A 19863-nucleotide genomic window follows, 5' to 3' on the forward strand; every position below is an offset into this window, starting at 1 on the left:
TCCCACACCCAAGGCCAACAAACAGATGAGAACCTAGAACAGACCAGAAGGGAGTAAATCCCCTAGGTTCTCAAGTCCTGCTTTAACCATGACTCTTATACCAGTGGCACCCCAGACTTCCGCACAAAGAGGGACCAGATATTGCACACCGGGGGATTTACCAGATGGTCAAGGGTGCTGCGACTTTACTGAGTTCAGTTTCTTTTTTCTCAAAGTGGACCACCATGGAGCAATCCAGTGGGAGTTCCCTTTAGCAAAAGGAGCTTTGGCAACTGTGGGGATGTTCCCTCAGTCCCTCCAGTTGCTCACTGAAATAGCTCTTCCAGTTCAAACAAAGGCAAATTCACCCACATTCTAACTTTCCTGCTGTTGGCTCTCAACAAGTTTGCCAGCCATCTTGCATCCTCAGCGTGGAAGTAAAGTTGCTTGGAGAGCCAAACCTGCCCAAGGAAGCTGGAGCAGGGGCTGCTCTCACGTCTCATCTGGGATACCAAATTTGTTACCAAAATCTTCATCCTTGTCCCCTATGCCAATCCAGTAAGGAGGGCATGGTTTTGAAAAAAAGGAAAAAGAAGCTTTATTGCTTTGCTAGCAAAGGAGAAACAGTCTCCTGTTCCAAAGACTGTGATTCTTGCTGTCATTTTGCTGTAACAATATCTGATACTGGGTGATTTGTAAAGGAAAGAATTTTACTTGGGTCACAATTCTGGTGTGTAGATAGTCCAAACAGCATTATGCCATTGTCTGGGGAGAATCCTCCTGGCCATATGGTCAATGAGAGGGAAATGGGAGGTCACATGGTGAGAGAAGAGCCAGCTGAGAAACCCTAACTTCCTTTTAGCAACCCACTCTTGTGGTAACCAATGAAATCCTGGAAGATCTAACCTACTTCCCAGCATCCAGCTGTTAATGTTAATTTGTGCATTTAGAACATTTGGGAAGGATTCACATGCAGTGAGGATGATGCCCCCAGTGACCAAATCACCTTCCACCGAATCAATCTCCACCTCTTAAAGGTTCTTCCACCTTTCAACATCCCTATACTGTGACCAAGCATCCAACTCATAAATCTTTGCGGGACAAACCATAGTTAACTGAACAAATAGTCTGAGAAATTCAGAGTCTAGCAGGTAGACAGACAAACTGCCAGTTAGCAACCTGTGGGCTGTGATGAGGTCCTGCCATAGTTGGGAATGCAGCAGAGGGCACTTGGTGCAGTGTTATTGTGGGGCAGTGAAGGAAGACACTCTAGGGAAAGTTTCCTCTGAACTGAGACTTGAAGGAAAAGTTGGAGTTAGTCAAGGGAAAAAAAAGTGACAAGGATGTTCTAGGTGGTAAGTGCAGGGTAGGCCTGAAGGTGTGACATGTGTGACATATTTGAGAAGATGAAAACAAAACTTCCATGGCACCAATAATTAGATTTCCTATAGTATTTAATTAGTGTCTTGATGTAGTTGTGGAACTGTGAGAACGCAGAGATCACTTCTGGCTGGAGAGATGAAACTTTGCTGAGGTTGTATTATTTAGGCTAGCCTGGAAGGACAGGAATTTACATAGTTGGCAACAGCAACAGAAGGTATTCCATCACTAATGAGGGGTGGTGACGGGAGAATGGCTGGTGTAATAGCTGAGTGTTTAGGCCTTGTATTTTCCATGGTTCTTTTATTGAAGAGGAAGGTGACTAACTGTGGTCTTAAATTCCTGATTCCTGGATCCAGTAGGCAGTGGTGAGTCAGTGAAGGTCAGAGAGGCTAGGAAAAGGCTCAGAGTGAGGGAGCTGTTTTGATGGCCAGGTTCAAGTGAAGAAAAGTCCTGAATTGTGAGTGGTGCCCAAGGCAATGATGAGGGGTGACTGGTTAGGATGCTGGGCCTTCCAGAAAGATTCAAGAATCAGTGCTGCCACTTGGCAGCCAAGTAACCTTGAGTATCTTGGTTTCTCTAAGCCTTTTTTCTCAGGCATTTATTGTGATGGACACGGTACCTACGTGTAGATTATCATCATACAATAATCCTTGATGTTAAGGCTTCAGCTGTTGTTATCATTGAAGGTTTTTAGAGTTGGAGTTCTTAACTGGGGTCTACTCCATGTACTCCAGAAATTCAGTTTTATGATATAATTGTTATCAAGTGATATCAATTCCTTTCTGATCTTTTCTAATTCCTTTCTAATTTTTTGTAACTTAGATTTTAATTTGTGCATTTAGAACAGTTGGGAAGGATTCACATGCAGTGAAGGATAAGTCCTTTTTAATTTAGAAGTTTTTATTATATTTTGGAAAGAAAATACATATCCTATTTATCTGCTTTTAAAATTAAGGATAAGAAACAGAACTTTTCAGGACTGGGGATGAAGCTCAGCATTGGAGCACTTGCCTAGCATGTGTGAGGCACTGGGGTCGATCCTCGCGCCACAAAAAATAAACAAATAAAGGCATTGTTTCCATTTACAACTAAAAAAAATTTAAAAAATAGAACTTTTCAGTAAATATATGAATAAGTACAATAAAATTTATTCTGGGTCTTTATTATAGAAGAGTTAAGGGAAAATGTAAAGGTATAAAGTAAAAGAATGGTGGGCAAGAAAGAAATATAGGGATTGAGAAAGAATGGGGGAAAAGAAAGCTGCATATATATATATATATATATTCCAAAAAGATAATATTTAATATTTTTTTATTTTAAAATAAATATATAAGCCTTTAGGATATGGCTTCTGAAAATATAGGAACATTTTCCTGTCTGAAAGAGGTTGTAATTATTCTTAACAAGAAAAACGATTATTTTAAAGACATCCTAAATTAGCTATAGAAAGATGGATTTATAGCAGATTTACATATTTAACAATTTACCATCTTAATATATAAATCTTTTTCCAAGTAAATAAATATTTAAGACTACTCTGGCTTTAAATGCATTTCTGGAGAGGATGATAGGGATGGATGAGAAATAAGGAGCAAAGGACAAAGGAAACATTTCAGTGATGTACTTGGAACTCTTGCAATGCTTTTGCATGTATGAATGCAATGGAAAAAAGCATGTGGCTTAGAAATACAAGATTTGGGTTCTAGTTCTGTTATTGTAATTTTTTAGCAAAGGCAATTGTAGGTAAGTACTTTACTCAAACTTTCATTTTCTTTTAGTAGCAAAAATAAAGTTGTAATTATACCAGCTCTATAGGATTGAAATAAAAATCATGAGAAAATGCTAATGAAAAGGCTTTGTAAGCTATAAAGCAGTTTGCAGATTTAAGGTATAAATGGCAATAACAGTATTTCCCTTTGTAAAATTGTCATTGTTGTTTGCTTCACGAGGAAAGTCAAAGAGTAGTTTCTCTTTCACAAGTATGCTTTATGCTTAAGAAACAACTTGTTTTTCATGAAAAACTGAAGTTGTTATGGGGAACAAATAAATATTCCAACTGTTACTTATAATTGCTTTGAATTTTTTTTTCTCAAAAACTGCTAGCTTGTCATGTATTATATCAACTGCTTATGCTTATTTTTTGCATCCTAACTTGGATTTGTCTTTTTTCTTTCCATCATTATTAGAAGACTATCACATAACATCTGCAGTCTGAAACAGTCTGTTTTCTGAAGGTGAGTTGGGTCAAGAGGAAACTTCAACAAATTAACTATTTTGAGACCAAAGCAAATGCTTTATTAGTTTGAAAAAACATACATGCGTATGCATATACATATATATGTATATACATATGCATATTATATATATAACATTTCTGCATGACCAATAAAATATTGAATGCATGCAACAATAAATGTTTAATGCTTGAACAATGAGTCATCTAGGCTGTTTGTTTATTGTGGTCAGACTTGTTCACTTGTCTGGGGTGAACTGGCTGTTCTGCTGGAAGACACTGGGGCATGTCCTCATACTCAGGAAGAGTTTTAGGAGAGCAAGATGAAAAGATGGAAGACTTGCAAGAGATCATGTGCCACTGCATACTCCCATTTCAGGCCTCTACTTGTACCACAGCAACTAAAATCCTATTGACCAGAAAAGCCCAGAGTCAGGGTCCTGGGCAGGTAACTACTTATAGTGAGAGGGCAGTGCATATAGGGAGGATTGAAGAATTTGAGCCACATTATACAATGTATTATATTACACTGTTGTTCCTCCTCCCTCACTTAATTTCTGGTAAACACAATAATGGGAAGACTTTCTAAGTAGTTTGCTTAAAATCAAAACCTTTTTGCTCAGTAATAATGTTTCATCCTCATTTTATAGTTTATAGGCGTGGTGTTATGATTTTGATATGAGGCCTACCCCCGCCCCCAGAGCTCTTGTGTTTGTGCAGGAATGTTCAGAGGTGAAATGACTGACTCATAAAAGCTGTAATCTAATGAGTCCATCCTACTTTGGATGGACTGAGTGGTAACTGTAGGCAGAATGGGTGTGGCTGGAGGAGGTGGATCACTGGGGGTCCACTCTCCTTCCCAACTACCTCCTTGCTGCCATGAGGGGAGCAGCTTCCCTCCTCCATGCCCTTCCCCCACCATGTTCTGCTTCACCTTGGGACCACAGCAGTGGATTCAATTGTCTGTGGACTGAGACCTGCGATACCATGAACCAAAATAAACTTTTCCTCCTTTTAAGTTTTTCTTGTTGGGTATTTTGATCATAGTGAAACAAACTCTGACTAAAACAAATTGCCACTGGGAGTGGGTTGTTGCTGTGACTAACCGGACCAGGTGGTTCAGAAACCTTTGGAAATGGTTTGTGGGAAGAATTTGAAAAAGTTTGAAAATGCAGGGTAGAGAAGCCATAGAATTCATAAGCAGAATTTAACGAGTTATTCTGGTGGGGACTCAGAAGACTAAATGCCAATAGAAATGACTGTGCTTATGAGGTTTCAGAGGGAAATGAGGTCTTCATTGTGAATTGGACTAGAGGTGGTCACTCCTGTTACATTCTAGTAAAGAACTTGTCTATGTTTTGTCCAAGTCCTGAGTTCCTGGGAGGCTGAATTTAAAGGTGGTGGACCAGTTATTCTGGTGAAGGAATTTCAAGGCAGTATAGCATTTAGTTAGTGACATGGATATTACTGGCAGCTTTTAGCTAGGTTTATTGTGAGAATCTGAAGCAGAAAACAAAGCTAAAGGATTTTAAAAACTTGCAGTTTGACCAAAAAAGAGCATGTAAAGCTGGTATGCTTCTGTAGAGATTATGACCTCTAAAGAGATGCAGAGACAATAGGAAAGATGGCTTGAGGGCATCTCAGGAATTTGCAAGACTTCACCCATTGCAGGTGCAAGGATGTAGTAGGCAACATTCCTTGAGAAAGATCATGGGTCACCCTGCTTGCACAGGGGTCCTAGGAAGTTGTTTCACCAAACTGAGCCACTGAGGCACTTAGAGGCTGCTGCAGCCATGATCCCGGGAAGCTCAGCTGCTTCGAGAGCTGGCAGCAGACCTTAGCATCATCTACTTGGTGCTAGTTCCAAAAAGGAATGTAGGATGCTCAAGGTAAAGGATTAGGAGGCTTCCCTCAGGAACTCAAAAGAAGACCTGGGAGTCCTGGCAGAGTGTAGCAGGGTTGGAGTCCCTGTGGGCCCTTGTGGGGAGATGCATGAAACTGTGAAGTGAAGCCAGAACTGGAATGGAGACACCAGGAATTAAGAGATGCCATGTACATAGACTGTTTGTTGAGAAAAGCTACTGGATGTGGCACTGCACTGTTGAGGCCACAGGAGTAGGGCTGCCTAAGATCTTTGGAGAGCACATCTTGCAGACATATGTCCTAGATGCTGTATTCAGAGTTATGGGACTTGTTTGCCCAGCTGGATTTCAGTTTTGCTTTGGCCCCATCCCTTCTTTCTGTGGCCCTAATCCTCCCTTTTGGAATGGGAATGTTTACTGTGTGCCACTGTATATTGGGTATATGTAACTCCCTTTTGAGTTTTACAAGGGCTTACAGCCAAGAGTTTGCCATGAGTTGGATGAGACTTTGGACTTGGACTTTTGGGCAGAGCTGAAACTGTTAAAGCTGTGGGAGATGAATGTTATGGTTTGGATGGGTGATGTCTTTCCATAGCTCCTTTGTTTCTGTAGTAATATTCAGAGGTGAAGTGATTGTGAGAGCTATAACCTAACATTCATCCTAGTTTGAAGAGTGGGTGGTTACTGTAGATAACTGTAGGCAGGTGGGGTGTACCTGGAGAAGTGGGCCATTGAAAGCATGTCCTAGACAGGTGCAGCTTCCCTGTGTTCACATCTCCCCCATCCTGGAAGGGTGCATCTTCCCTGTGTCCATGTCTCTCCCTGCCCCTGCTTTTTTTGCTGCCATGAGGGTAGCAGTTTCCCTCTGCCATGCCCTTCTCCCTCTGCCTTACCTTGGGCTTACAGCAACGGAGTCTGCCATCTATAGACTGAAACCTCTGATACCATTAAGCAAAGAAAACTTTTCCTTCTCTAAGTTGTTCTTGCCAAGTATTTTGGTCACAGCAATGACTAAAACACCATGGCTAATGTAGAAGTTCTGTCAGAGTATCAGTCTTTCTAGTCTGTCTTCCCTTATTTATCTTCTGGTTTGTAGAGGAGACTATATCTCTTAGATATTTAATCTCAATTTATTCTTCCTAATTGAACTGCTTATTTTCACATTTTCATCTGGGCAGTAACTTGAAAACTTCCTTTCCACTTTAGCAAAAACAGGATTGCAAAAAGCAGTTACTCAGAGGGACCAATCCAGTAACATGTTGTGTGAAGCAGGCCTGGTGGGAATTGGGGCAAATGGAAAGGTGCCTGCCTAACTATAGGGCAGATACTGTTTACCTTCATGTCGCCATGGGAACATTTATTCCCAGCTTTGCAGGATCTTTGGCTTTCTCAAGAGAAGCTGGAAATTAGAGTTTTAAAATTTGTTTTCAAATTCAAGTTTTAAAATAGTGTTATTTTAAAATACACATAGGTAGGTTGAGTTTGTCTATAGTCCTCCAGTATTCATTGCCTGATTTAAACAGAATGGTCAGAAACTCAGGGCACCAACTATCTTTGTCCATGTTGATCTCTTGTTCAATCCGTGGTGATTTGGACAATTAGTAGAGGTTGTGTGAACTCTCAGAAAACTTAATTCTAGTCTATTTTGGAAATAGTGTGTTATTTTAAAAAATTATTTGCAAATGCAAGAGCATATATAATTTCAGTGCTTAACCAAGTAATAAATTCATCTTAGAATTGGGTAACAATCTTTTTGGTGGAAGTTTTTTTTTCTTCTTCTTTTTTTTTTAATCCTGACCTGTTTTCTTTTTATTTAATTTTTTTCAACTGCCTCATTTATTTTAGAAGTGTTGTTGGTGTATGAGTCTAAAATATTTGTAAATCTGTTGGGGAGAGAGAAGAGCTATAAAGTAACTTAATTTTCTTTTGAAATTTCCTGGTTTTTGATAACAGGTACGTATGTAGTTACCTGAGCAGTGATTGCTTTTTTCTCCATGTCTGCTTAATCAGTCATTTTGTATGCTGCTTGACCTTTTCCTAGAAAAGATGTGTTTACACTTGCTGCATGGGCGTTAGTCCATTTGATTCTTCCTTTGTTCTCTGAGGTGCTGGATCATGATGGACTCCTGATGAGCAGGGAACAAAAATGCAGACTGGGAGTTAAACCTACCAGGTTTCTCTAATGAAATAGAGGGGTGTGTATGTATGCATGTGCATGTGTGCGTTCATACCTATGCATGCACATATGTGAAAGAAAACATTGTTTTGTACTTCTGGTTAACTTTCTGAAGCTCAATTTCCTTACTTATAAAATAGATTACAACAGTATTTATTTTGTAGGACTGATGTTAGGATTAAATTAAATTAGCTAATATGTGTAAAGTGCTTAGAACAGGACTTGGTGCACAGCACAGGCCATGCAAGTGTTGGTTATCAGTATTGTGGTTTACTTCAGCTTCTGCCATGATGACCACTACTGCCATTCATTTTCTTTTTTCTTGTTTCTCTTTCACTTATGCTATCTCCAGTGTGTTCTGGGTTTTTTGGGAACACGGAATGTTGATTATAAGTATTCTGTTCTTACAAGATTATTATTATTATTATTTTAGAGAAGCGTACCTTTTCTCATTGTTTGACATCCCCCCACCCCACCTTCTCTTGATTGACATATGAAATAACATAGTAATTAAAAGATTGGGCTTTGGAGATAAGACTCTTTAGATTTGAATTCTGGATCTGCCAGTTACTAAGTTACTTTATTTCTGTGTGCTTTAGTTTTCTTTTCTGTTAAATGATGATCATAATGTTATAAGGATTAAATGAGAGAGTACACAGAAGTACTCTCTCATTAATAATTAATCTCAAAGATTAATTAATTAATCTCAAAGTAGATAATACAGAGATGAGTCCATAGAAAACTACATATATATAGCAATTGTTTTAATAAAGTTGAACATTATTACACCTTTCTATAAGTGCAAGGGTAGTATTGTACCATTTGTATTCTCGTGGTTTTACAAAAGAGGGAGTTAAAAATTTTGACTTGATTTATATGTTGTATGTTTCAAGTTGTGAGGTATCCTATTTATTTAAAAGGCATCTACAGGATTATGGTTTGAATCCAGTGTCTTCTAGGTGTTTAACCACTGGGACCCTCTGTTTCTTCATTTACAAAAAAGATAATACTTTATTCACTTGAGAAATGAATATTGAATATGTCAGATGTTCAGAGGCAGGTAAGAGAGAGATGAACACGATATAATCTCTGCCCTCAAGAGGTTACAAATCCTGCCTTGCAAGGTTGACCTGAGGATACGATAACCTTTACTGAGGAGCTTTCCTATTTGCAAAGTACTTGTCACACATAGGTGCTCACTAAGTGGTGGCTCTATATTTATACCTCTGATATTCTGATTTCTAACTATGTGTTCCTATTGTAAAATATAGTTATGTTCTGCTTTATCAATGTTTTAAAAAAACTTTCATATTGACCTTTACTTTTAAAGTATGCTTATTAAAATTTTATCTTTGAGTTCTTGGGCAAGAACATCATTTTCTCCCTGACCCTTATAATTGGCTAAGCCACAAATGCTGGATTATCTGGTACTGCAGTTTGAATAGTTTTAGAGTGAAGGCCATTATTTGTGTAACATGTTAAGGCAGGAGGCTCGACTCCAGAGGGTGGGGGTAATACATCACAGTGTTTGCAGGAAAATCTTCAGATGGTATTGTGCACACAGACTCTAGACAGTAAGTGCTTGCTTGCTTGAACCCAATTAGTAGTAGTTCTTGTCTGAAATCTACCATCTTTTTTCTTGTATCTTGGACCTGTCTTGCATTAGAATCCCCAATATTTTTGAAAAAGAGGCTTATATTCCATGAGTAAATATTTCTTTCTGGCTGGTCATTCATTCTCTTCTGTTTTCACATATGCAGACTTCTTCAAAGAGTGATTTGTACATATTACTGCTGCTCCTTTACCTCCTGTTTGCTGTACAATCAGGCACCTTCCTCATACTGCTTTACTGAGACTGCTTTTGATATGTTCTTTAGCAATTCCAAAGACTGTTTTCTAGTCCTTTCTAGTTTTATTAGTGTATCAAAATTTAATCATTTTTCCTCTAAGCTGGGGAGACAGAAACCCCATAGAAATGAGAACAGGAAAAGTTTAACATAAAGTAGGGATTGGAAAGCTATTTCCCATGGGCCAAATTCAGCCCACTATAAACCAAACCTGTGCTTTTATGCCACAGTTGCAGAGTCGAATAGTTGTGACAGAGACTATTTGTAATGGGTTTATCTCTAAAGGAATAGAGAGAACTCAGATTCTCAGGTTGAGGGAATGAACTCAAGGCAGGTATAAACTTGGAAGGAGGCCCTCCTGGAGGCTGGGATTCAGAACTTGCTGGAGAAGGTGTGACTGCAACCCATTTGATGGTGGCAAGACTTGCTGGAAATCTTAGACCAGAGCTGGGCACGTAGTGAGCACTGTTCCCTGGAGGGCAGGGAGCTGCAACCAGGACTGATGTCAGGAAACACATCTCTAGGGTGGCTGTAGGCTGAAGTTAGGGGATTAACTGCAAAGGTACTTGTTGAGTTTCACTGAGCATCTGAGTAGGGGGGTGGTGCTATCAAAACTTGATGGGGATTGAATACTACCATTGAGTGTCCTTCAGCAGGATGCTGAAATGGAAATGTAGCAAATGGAAAACATTGGAGCCAGGATGAGAAACTCCTTCCTTCTGCAATGTCCTTCTAGTATCCTCTATGGCAAAACTTAATGTTATACCAGCTACAAAGGAGAAGTGTTTAAAGCTTCTGTTTTACAAAGAGCAGGCAATGGAGAGTACATTTGGAGTTGAGAGACACTAAATTAGCTGGCAAAATTTTTACTAGTTCTTTTCTCACTTTCTTCAAACCCTCCTTTCCATAATTTTTGTTATGCTATTTCACCTGATTTCCTACTTAGTTCTCATGGTTGAGTCTCACTTGCTAGCTCCTTCTGTCTGACTTTTGTATGTTGGAATTCTTCAGGGATTTTCCCCTTTAAAAGCCTACCCATACATAGCGAGCTACATGAAGGCAGCACAGCTGGTCGGGAAGGTAAAAAAAAAACTCTACTTATTTGGATCTTCTCTAGTTTCTCTTAGATAGTTTTTAACTAGACCCTATTTCCTGAACTTAATCATCTATCAAACTTCTACTCATCTTTCAAGATGGGTGGAAGGATCCTGACCTGACTTGTGGAATTTGTCTTATTTCTTAGCTCACCATATGAAATAATTCTAATACTTTTTTTTTTCTCCTGTTAAGGATGTGACTTATTTACTTGATCTATAATTCTTAAAGTAGTAATAGTTCAGTAAATTAGGAATGAATGAATCTGTTGTATCTATTTGATTTTGTTTTCTATGGAATACATTATTCACTAGCTTACTAGAGAAAAGGATTATGACTGGACAGTTGATTTTGATTTTATATGAATTTTTCAAAAGGATTTGAGAAGATGAAGTTACAGAAGACCATTGCTATACAGACAGGCACAACTTATAATTGTACATGGTAATGGTGGTTGACTTTGTTGACTTTTTTACTTGAAGGGTGAAGCAGAACTCTCAGGTTCTGTATCTATAGAATCATTGAGAAATGCATTCTAAAATTTGAATTTGGTTTATGATTAAGCTTAAAATACAGTTCCCATTTCCCTTCTAAATATCACCATCACTACCTTGAACATCTTCTTTGAGGACAGTTGCCTTGGATAGGGATTGCTGGGGCACTTGGAGGCTACAGAAGCAGTCACCTACTTAACATGCACTAGTCTGTCTTTGTGAAATATCATCCCTGATGTTGGGTGCTTATCTTTTATGGAACAGCTTGCAAATCCTAATTGTTTTAAACTGACTCTGAGAGAAAGAGATTTGAGAATCAATAAATTACAGCTCTCATACATACAAATGTGCATCATCATGATGAAGACAATCTGATGGCTCTTTAGGTCAAATAACAAAAGAGGTAGACTTGAGTTTATAAAGGCTCTCTGCCAGTTCTCTTATTAGAAGGTTGGATATGATTTTACTCTCTCTGGTCACTGTGTTCAGGTTTGCATATGGACATTTGTTTTAGATCCTCAGTGGGAGTGAATTGATAGGGATTTGTTACTTGCTTTGGTGGCCGTATGTCTTTATAAACTTCATTAAGACAGAAGAAATAATATTTATATCTTTAAATATCGATGAGTGGAGCAGCTAAATAACTCTTCTAAGAATTGTACCATCTGCTCTCCAGACCTTAAGCTTTCTCTAAGATTTTAGAGACTTTCGCCCTACGTCACCCATCTTAGTCCCCTCTTCTCTAAAGTCTTGGACGATACCCAGGTGTGAAAAGAAGGTAGCATAAATGTTTTTTTTTCTTGTCAGTGAAAAGTTTCGTTGTATCAATAGGTGATAGTAAGCTGTAGAAGAGCAATTGCTGCTTTCTTTAATTGAAGGACAGACTTTTTTCACCTGAAACCAGAATTTAGGTAATTCAGTTAAAATTTTCTTCAAGAGTACAATCATTCTTCATATTAAATAATTCTTTCCCTTAAATCATAATGTGACATGTTGAAATTTCTTATTATAATGAGAAAGGATTTCTCATGCAATTTGAACCTCTTTTAAATTTTTAAAAATAATGATGGAAAATTTTCCTTCAGTATACATAGATTCTTTTCTACTTAATTCTTTGAGCTTCAAACTGCAATTTGATATTGATTATGATTATATGTTACTTATGAACCATTTAAAATTTGATTTTCAAAATAAATTTTGATTGCATAAGCAATATTAGTATGTGTTAATGTATTTTCTTAGCCCTTCAATTTTTGAGTACATTCTGGCCTTTAGAATATTTCTTTGAGTCACCTTTTTAATTTAGTAACATCCTTTAGCATAACTACAAAGAGAAAATAGTACACAACTTGAAAAAATTCTTCTAGCTCATAAACTCATGATAAATGGTTCCTGTGACCAGCCAGTTACCTTTTGTGTGAACAGTAGAGACTGGTATTATGATCCCATTTTGTCAGATCTGTTGGTGGCAACTAGTGTCATGGCCCTACCTCCATAAATGTTAGAAGACTAGAACATAAGGTCAAGAAGTTGCCAGAGAGAAAAATGAAATATGTACCAAGGAAAGGGGAGTTCTGAATATAGAACTTTAATTTTAACTCATCATTTGTGTTGGTAGTTTGTTAATCTGCTGTTAGCCTATTAATCTGCTATCTTTGAAGGTGATCTTCTTTACACTTGTTTTTCTTTCTTTTAAATATATATATTTTTCCTTCTGATTGTACAATGATATAAATTCATGAAAGACAGGAATGTTTAAAATAATAGAAATTAGCTGTAAACACTGGATGGTTAATATACTTTTGGTATATTTTCCTCCCCTTTATCCCTATTCTTTCCTGTGCCTCTAAATTTACATATGGGTAGTGAATAGGTACATACAGGTGACATATAGTGTTTGTTACAAAACTGAAATTTATACTTTTATCCCTTGCTTTGCCATGAAATGTTCTGTAGAAACAGGATTTTTAAGGTCTTTTTATTCGTAAAATGTATGATGCTCTGTATTTTTAATCATTCTCTTGTATTTTGAGATTTGGTATTTTCCTTTTATTACAACTTCAGAGTAAATATCCTTATATATAAATTTTATATGTATTCCAGGTGATTTAAAAAATTTTTTTTTTAGTTGTAGATGGACACAGTATTTTTATTGATTTGTTTTTATGTGATGCTGAGGATTGAACCCAGTGCCTCACATTGGTGCAAGGCAAGTGCTCTACCACTGAGCTACAGTCCCTGTTATGACTAGATCAATGGTAATTATCTTGACAGGTAGTTGCCTGCTGATATCCAGGCATCATATCAATTGAGACATTCTTAGACAAGTATAAGAGTGCTCTTTCCCCTGCAACCTCACTATTCATAGATAGTATTATTTAAAAGAAAATAATAGGTTAGCAAATGATGTTATTGTTTAATTTACATTTCTTATTAGGTTCAGTGTTTTTTCATAGTTACACTTGTTTTCTGATGTGACCACTCTTAGTATGCTTTTGTCAATGAATGAAAAAATGGAGTGAATCTAATACATTAGATATAGTTTTACTGGGTAGTACATTTCATGAGGTCAGCTGTCTTTATTGCCTATGATATTAGAATGTGCCATATTTTTATTTGTTGTATAAATAATACATTGTTAATGACGAATGAAGCATGTATAAACAATACTGCTTTGTGCTTTTCTTTTTGAGTTAGTTATATTAAGGGATTCTCAGAAATTGTTTTCATGGCCCTCCATACTTCTACCTAGGTTTTGATCATTTGGGTGAACCCCTGGACAACCTCAGTGGCTACTCCATTCTCATTTATTTTTCTCTCGCCATCAACACCATGTACAATACCTATCGATAGTCATGTTGTTGGCTGATGATGAATTGGCATCTTTTGGTAGGGATATAATTCACAATGCTGCTTTTTGCATTATGACACTGAGGTACCCCTCTGTCCACTTGAGGTAGCTATGGAATGTGTTTGAACTTTTGCATTATCAATAATAGTTGAAGAAAGTATCAAATTTTTATCAATCATGAAAGTAATCTGTTTTTATTGCAATATATTCTTTAATTTTCCTTAGTTTAACCTTCATGAAACTTATTTAATTAAAATCCTTACATGCTTGCTTAAAAAAAGCCATGTAAATTTCTTAGGTTATCTCACCTTAATTCTTGATATCTCTGCAGGAGTTCCATCAGATGCAGAAGTTTGAACATCTTTTATGGCTCAAAGTGATTGAAGTTAATAGCGGAAGCCTTTGTGTGTATTTACTAGGGAAACTCATGCTGAAAAGTGTGATTCTATCTTGTTAAAAGTATGTAATCCTATTGGGGTAAGTGAGAGAACTTGTTTCCCTGGCCTATGTGACATTTGGAGACAATAAGTACTCTTAATTTTATTTAATACTTTTAAGATTTTCTGTTTTAGAATTAATTTTAGGTACTCCATATCTTTACTTGTTAATAGTCATCAATTGATTATAATACGTGTTCCATCGTAAAGACTTCGAGGTATCTATGCCTGTGGTAAAAATATAAAATGTGGCATGAGGGGTGTACATGAGATGATATTAGTGGTTTTCCCTGGGGAGGTAGGACAGGAAGAGTAGTGAGTAGGTGTAGGAGTGTGCTGAGACTTTATTTATAATGTTGTAAACGTTTTATTTAAAAAATTAGAAGCATGCATGTCAGAATGATATTTATCATTAGTGTTAATTAGTTCTAGGTGGTGATGTATATACCTTCTTATTATCTGTACTTTTATCTGTTTTAACATTTTTTTCATATTAAAAAGAACCATAACAATTTCACTTCTAACTATTTTTATTCAAGTTGAAACTCAAAATTGTCTACTCATTGGAAGATTCTGATAGACCATTTATATCCAGCAAAGTTTTCTGCAGATAAATGATTATTATTCAAATTTGATGATCTTAGAAAAATCAGGTGTCCACAAGGATGTTTGTTTTGTTGCTTGTTCTTAACCAACAACCATTATAATAAACACATTGTTTTATTATCACCTTTCTATTCTGCTTGATGAGTTCTTCAGTTTTCCAAATTATGACTTGTTAAAATGAAAATTATTATGCTATGAATTTTATAATTTTGATTGATCACAGGCATAATTATTCTTTTCTCTTAGAGATAGAATCAGGAAACAAATCCCTTGCTCTGAGGCCAATGGTTTGATTTGTTTTTAGTCCTCTTTATTGAATATAGCATAGATAGGCCATTTAGTTTTCTTCCTGGTATCTAGTTAAGATTTCATATTGCTATTTGATGTTTCCTTCTTTATTTTCTTATGCTGATAAGAAATAAGAGGGAGCTGAGGAGACCAGAGAGGCTTATAAACTGTGACCTGTTATTGTCTTTATCAGTTTTCATTAACCATTGAGATTGTTCACTCTTAGTGTATGACAGAATGCAGTGGAATGAACATAGTATTGAAGATAGAGAAGGCTGGCTGAATCCTGGGTCTGCATCTTGGGTCTGCTACATATCACTATATGAAGTTAGACATGTTACTCAATATCTCTTGGCCTCAGCATCCTCTATAAATTAGGGACTAATAGTGTTTATAAAGTTGTTATGAGAATGAAATTGGCTTGTCTATAGTACCTGCATAATGGCAGGTGCTCAGAAATGTTGGTTCTTTCTGCTTTCACTAATGGAAAATGTTGGAAAGGACTTAGAATAAGATTACATGGCAGAGATTCATGAGATATGCTCAGAAGTGATTTCCTACATTTTAAGGGCAAACTTTATGTTTAAGTTTTTTTTTTTTTTTTTTTTTTTTTTTCCTATTAAATTTTACTGTAAGCTGGCAAAAGCAAAGCCAAACTTCAGTCTTAGGTTTTTTTTTTAATTTTTAAAAATTCTTTTTATTTTCGTGGTGTGGAAGGGAGCAGCATCATGAGCACTGGGCCTTCGTATTTATACATAGGAGGGAAACAAGAACCAGAGGTGAGATAGTTGCAGAAGGAAGTCGAGAGACCTGGGCAGAGAAGCATGAATTTTTGATTGCATGTTCTCTAACCCTGTGTTAACTAGTGCAAAGAAGTTGTGTATTCCATTGATTCTGATTAGATTTTGAAAAACCTAAACTCATAGCAAGAGTCCTTGCTTGTTTGCTTATATAGTTTTATTTTATATAATATCTTAAAATCATATTGCTTTCATTAAATGTCCTAGGATCTATATATTTAGCATGTCTTTCTTATCTTCTCCTTAGATACATGGTCATGTACTTCCAAGATTCATTCAGAATAAAGTTCTAAAAAGTCCAGAATATTCTGTCATTAAAGAAAAGTTTTCTCATACTGTATTTAGTAAGCCAAAAAAAAAAAAAAAAAAAGACCATATAGATATTAGGAAGATTATAACAATTAATGTTAAAATAAAGATTGAGTTAACTCTCCATTAAGCAGAAAATGAAATTATTGAAATATTCAGTAAACTTTTGCTTTTGATCAATTGAGTTTTCTCCATTGCTTCTTTGTTCTAAATGTTTTCAAAATTATATTAAAAGGTTTTCTGAAATTTGATACTTTCTTGCATGTAATAGTTTTCTTATGCATTAGATAATAGAAGTAAAGAGAGGAGAAGGCATGTTTAAAGAATTTTCTATTGATGAAATTTTATGTGACTGTTTCTCTATTTTGGTGAAGATGTTGAAGATGCCATCTTATATATTCCTTATTATAAAATTTGTATCTCTTTTACCTTGTTTATTCTGTATTTCTCAAATTAAAGTGTACTGTCTTTGTAGTACACCGAATGGAATTCTTTTATTGTAGGACATGCTGTGTATCTGAACTTTTATGTTTAAAGAGACATATGTTCTCATAGTAAGCTATATACAAACTTCAGTCATTATTATTAAGAAAATTGCAAGTCCTAATTTCAGAGAATAGCTGTGTACTTCATAGTTATTGGTAAATTAAGTCAGAAAAGGACTTTTAAAATTTGGAAGCACTGCACAAATATAAGGAATTATTATTTGGAGTGGTAAATATTACTAAAATCACATTTGAGTCATTGTTCTCTTAAAGCACAGAAAGCAAAGGAGGGACAATTACATGGGGAAGTGACTTATATTTTCAAGCTATTTGTATAGAGATTATAATATGCCGAAGGACTAATGTAATAACCTAAAAATATTAAAAAGTGAATCATTACATTAATCTCATTTCCCTGCTTTTTACTATTTGACCTTGACTTGGATTTATTTTTTAGCATTTGTGTACATCCATGGCAGAATCATCCAGTGATTCCGAACACTTCCGCTTTCATGACCGATTGAGTCAGTGGGCTACCAGGTCAGCTTGTAGGGATACCCGAAGTCAGCCTACAGTCACTGAGAAGGTCAACACTATAACAAGTACTTTACAGGTTAGTTTAGTAGTGGTTGTATTTCATAGACTTTAAATAGTTTGAGCTGAATAGTAGTTTTAGTCAGTATATTGATTTTCTTTCTGCTGTAACAAATTACTGCAAAGCTGAAGTCTTAGAAAAACAAAACTTGTTTTCTTACAGGGGTACTTAACCACTGAGCCACATCCTCAGCCCTTTTTATTTTTTATTTTGAGACAGGGTCTTGCTGTCTTGCTAAGTTGTTTAGGGCCTCACTAAATTGCTGAGGGCTGGTCTCAAAACTTGTGATCCTCCTGCTGAGCTTCCTGAGCTGCTGGGATTACAGACATGTACTACAATGCCTGGGCTTGATCTTCTTGTGCACATGTGCCTTAGAGAGAGGGTTTGCCAAAGAAGGCTTTATGGATATACGTAGATATACCATTTTGATCTAGAGACTGACTTCAGACAGTGATTGAAAGTTTGAGTGAGGCAGGGAGCTTTCTTTCCATATAAAGAGCTTGGGAAAAGGGCGAGGGAAGGATAGCATAGGCACGCTAAGAAAAAGAAAATCAGAAATAGATTTTTTTGCCTTAGCATGGATAAACATGGATTTGGGCTTTGTTTTGGGTCAGTATGCTTAAATAAGAAGAGAGTAATTTCTTTGGAAATTAGTTAGAGAAGCTACAATTTAATTTAAAGTAAGAAGGCTTGTTCTTTTTAAACTTATTTAAACTGACATAATAATGGAAGTTTAGGGCATGAATTCTTGAACTTTTCCACCAAAAAAGACACATTAGTCAAGTAGGTATTTTTGAAAGAGATGCCTCCATTAATGTCTTAGGGAAAATCTATCATATTTAGGTAGAAACCATGTTTTTCTTATGATTAGAATGACATTTATTGTTAATAGCTAAAATTAAAGAATATTTTTTCTTTTCTCCTTATCATGTTCTGAGGTGAAGTAATAATTTAAGTAACATTGATCCTAATGATTTACATCTCTTGTATATAGTCTGTTAAAATTGTTCTTTCACAATCCCTTTTGTGTGAAAAGGAGGTGCATTAGAGGTGCACAAATTTGATACTTAGGATTCTTTTCAATTTGGGATTTTGTTGCCAATTTAGGACTATTGGATAAGGGTTGAAATTATATACTTTAGACTTCACATACACAAATTGAAGATGGATTTGAGTTTTTTCTCTCAATGGGGTTAATTAAGATTTATTTGTTATTTATGAAGTATACTGATAGCTGACTTAACTGTGAAACAAATTATACCTTTACTAACTGTTGACTTTGTTGTTTGACATACTATTCAGATCGATAAGGAAAAACAGTGCTTGAAACAATTAATAGGGTCTATTTTCTTTCTCAAGGACACCAGTAGGAATCTGCAACAAGTGGACCAGATGCTTGGGCGATATCGAGAATATGGTAGTGGACAGGCGGGTGCTATAGAACAGGTGAGAATGTTTACATGTTTTCATTTTTGCTTACTTACCTTTTTGGGAATAGTTTTTGGAGAGTGGGGATGTAAGCTAAAGGAGATAACCTATGTGAATAGCTTTAATTTTTAAGCTGCTTTACTATTTTATAGTTTAAATATAGGTTATCTTATCAGATTGCCAGCTAGCTTATATAGATTAGATTCTATTGAATTTGAAAGCTTTAGGTCAGAGAGGGGAGAATTTAGGACATGAATTAAATAGATAGAATGTTGCTAAACTTGGTTCACAGATATTACTCATGTGGAGATACAGATTTTTAAGGGTGACTAATTTTAAAGTAACACATGCTCATTGTTTTAAAAAATGAAACACAAAGTCTCTTCCAGTCCCACTCCAAAGAGGTAACAATTTTGGTAGTTTCTTATGTATCTTTCAGAACATTTTTCTGTGCATGTTACAAGCATGCGTATGATGGCTTTAAAAATTAGAATAGCATAAAATATAATGTTATGCAGGTTTTTTCATTAAGTTATACTCTATCGCTGTTCCTATAATTTTATGTAGTTTTACCTCCTTTGTCTGCACAGTTAACATAATATTCCAAAGTACAGATGTTTTTTCTTTTGTTATAAACAGTGTAGTAATGACCATTATTTCACACACATTTTTGTGTAATCCTGTAGGCTACTTGGAAATAGAATTGCTAGGTTAAAGGATATGTGCATTTGAAAGTTGGATGTTTCCAAAGTGCCCTTTCAAAGATGTGTCTAGTTCATACTTTCTTACATGGGGATGTAAGAAGGAAAGATACTCCAGAATTTTGGAATTGAGTGAAAAAAAAAATTTAATATTAACGTACATTTTGTTAATTTTGTTTTTCTTATTTTGGAATTTGCTTTCTCACCTTCTGTGTACTCTTGCAAAACTAATTAAATTTATCTCTTCTTGTTTATAATGAGTGTACACTAATAAGTATGGTAATAAGAAGATTA

General features: G+C 36.0%; 1 protein-coding gene across 13 annotated transcripts in view; it reads left to right on the forward strand.

The window, feature by feature from the left end:
* CEP128 (centrosomal protein 128) overlaps positions 1-19863 on the forward strand; it is a 418511-nt gene that overhangs the window by 10411 nt on the left and 388237 nt on the right. For 5 of the 13 annotated variants that reach the window (XM_079128040.1, XM_079128048.1, XM_079128052.1 and 2 more), the window contains 4 exons: positions 3549-3596; positions 14252-14397; positions 17303-17458; positions 18800-18886. In XM_079128040.1, coding sequence (XP_078984166.1) covers positions 17318-17458; positions 18800-18886 — 228 coding nt within the window. In that variant the 5' untranslated portion in view covers positions 3549-3596; positions 14252-14397; positions 17303-17317. The remainder of the gene's footprint in view (positions 1-3548; positions 3597-14251; positions 14398-17302; positions 17459-18799; positions 18887-19863) is intronic. The other 8 variants (XM_079128049.1, XM_079128050.1, XM_079128042.1 and 5 more) reach the window with 6 other exon arrangements.

Source organism: Sciurus vulgaris (assembly GCF_902686455.1).
Source record: "Sciurus vulgaris genome assembly, chromosome: 2".
NCBI lineage: Eukaryota > Metazoa > Chordata > Mammalia > Rodentia > Sciuridae > Sciurus > Sciurus vulgaris.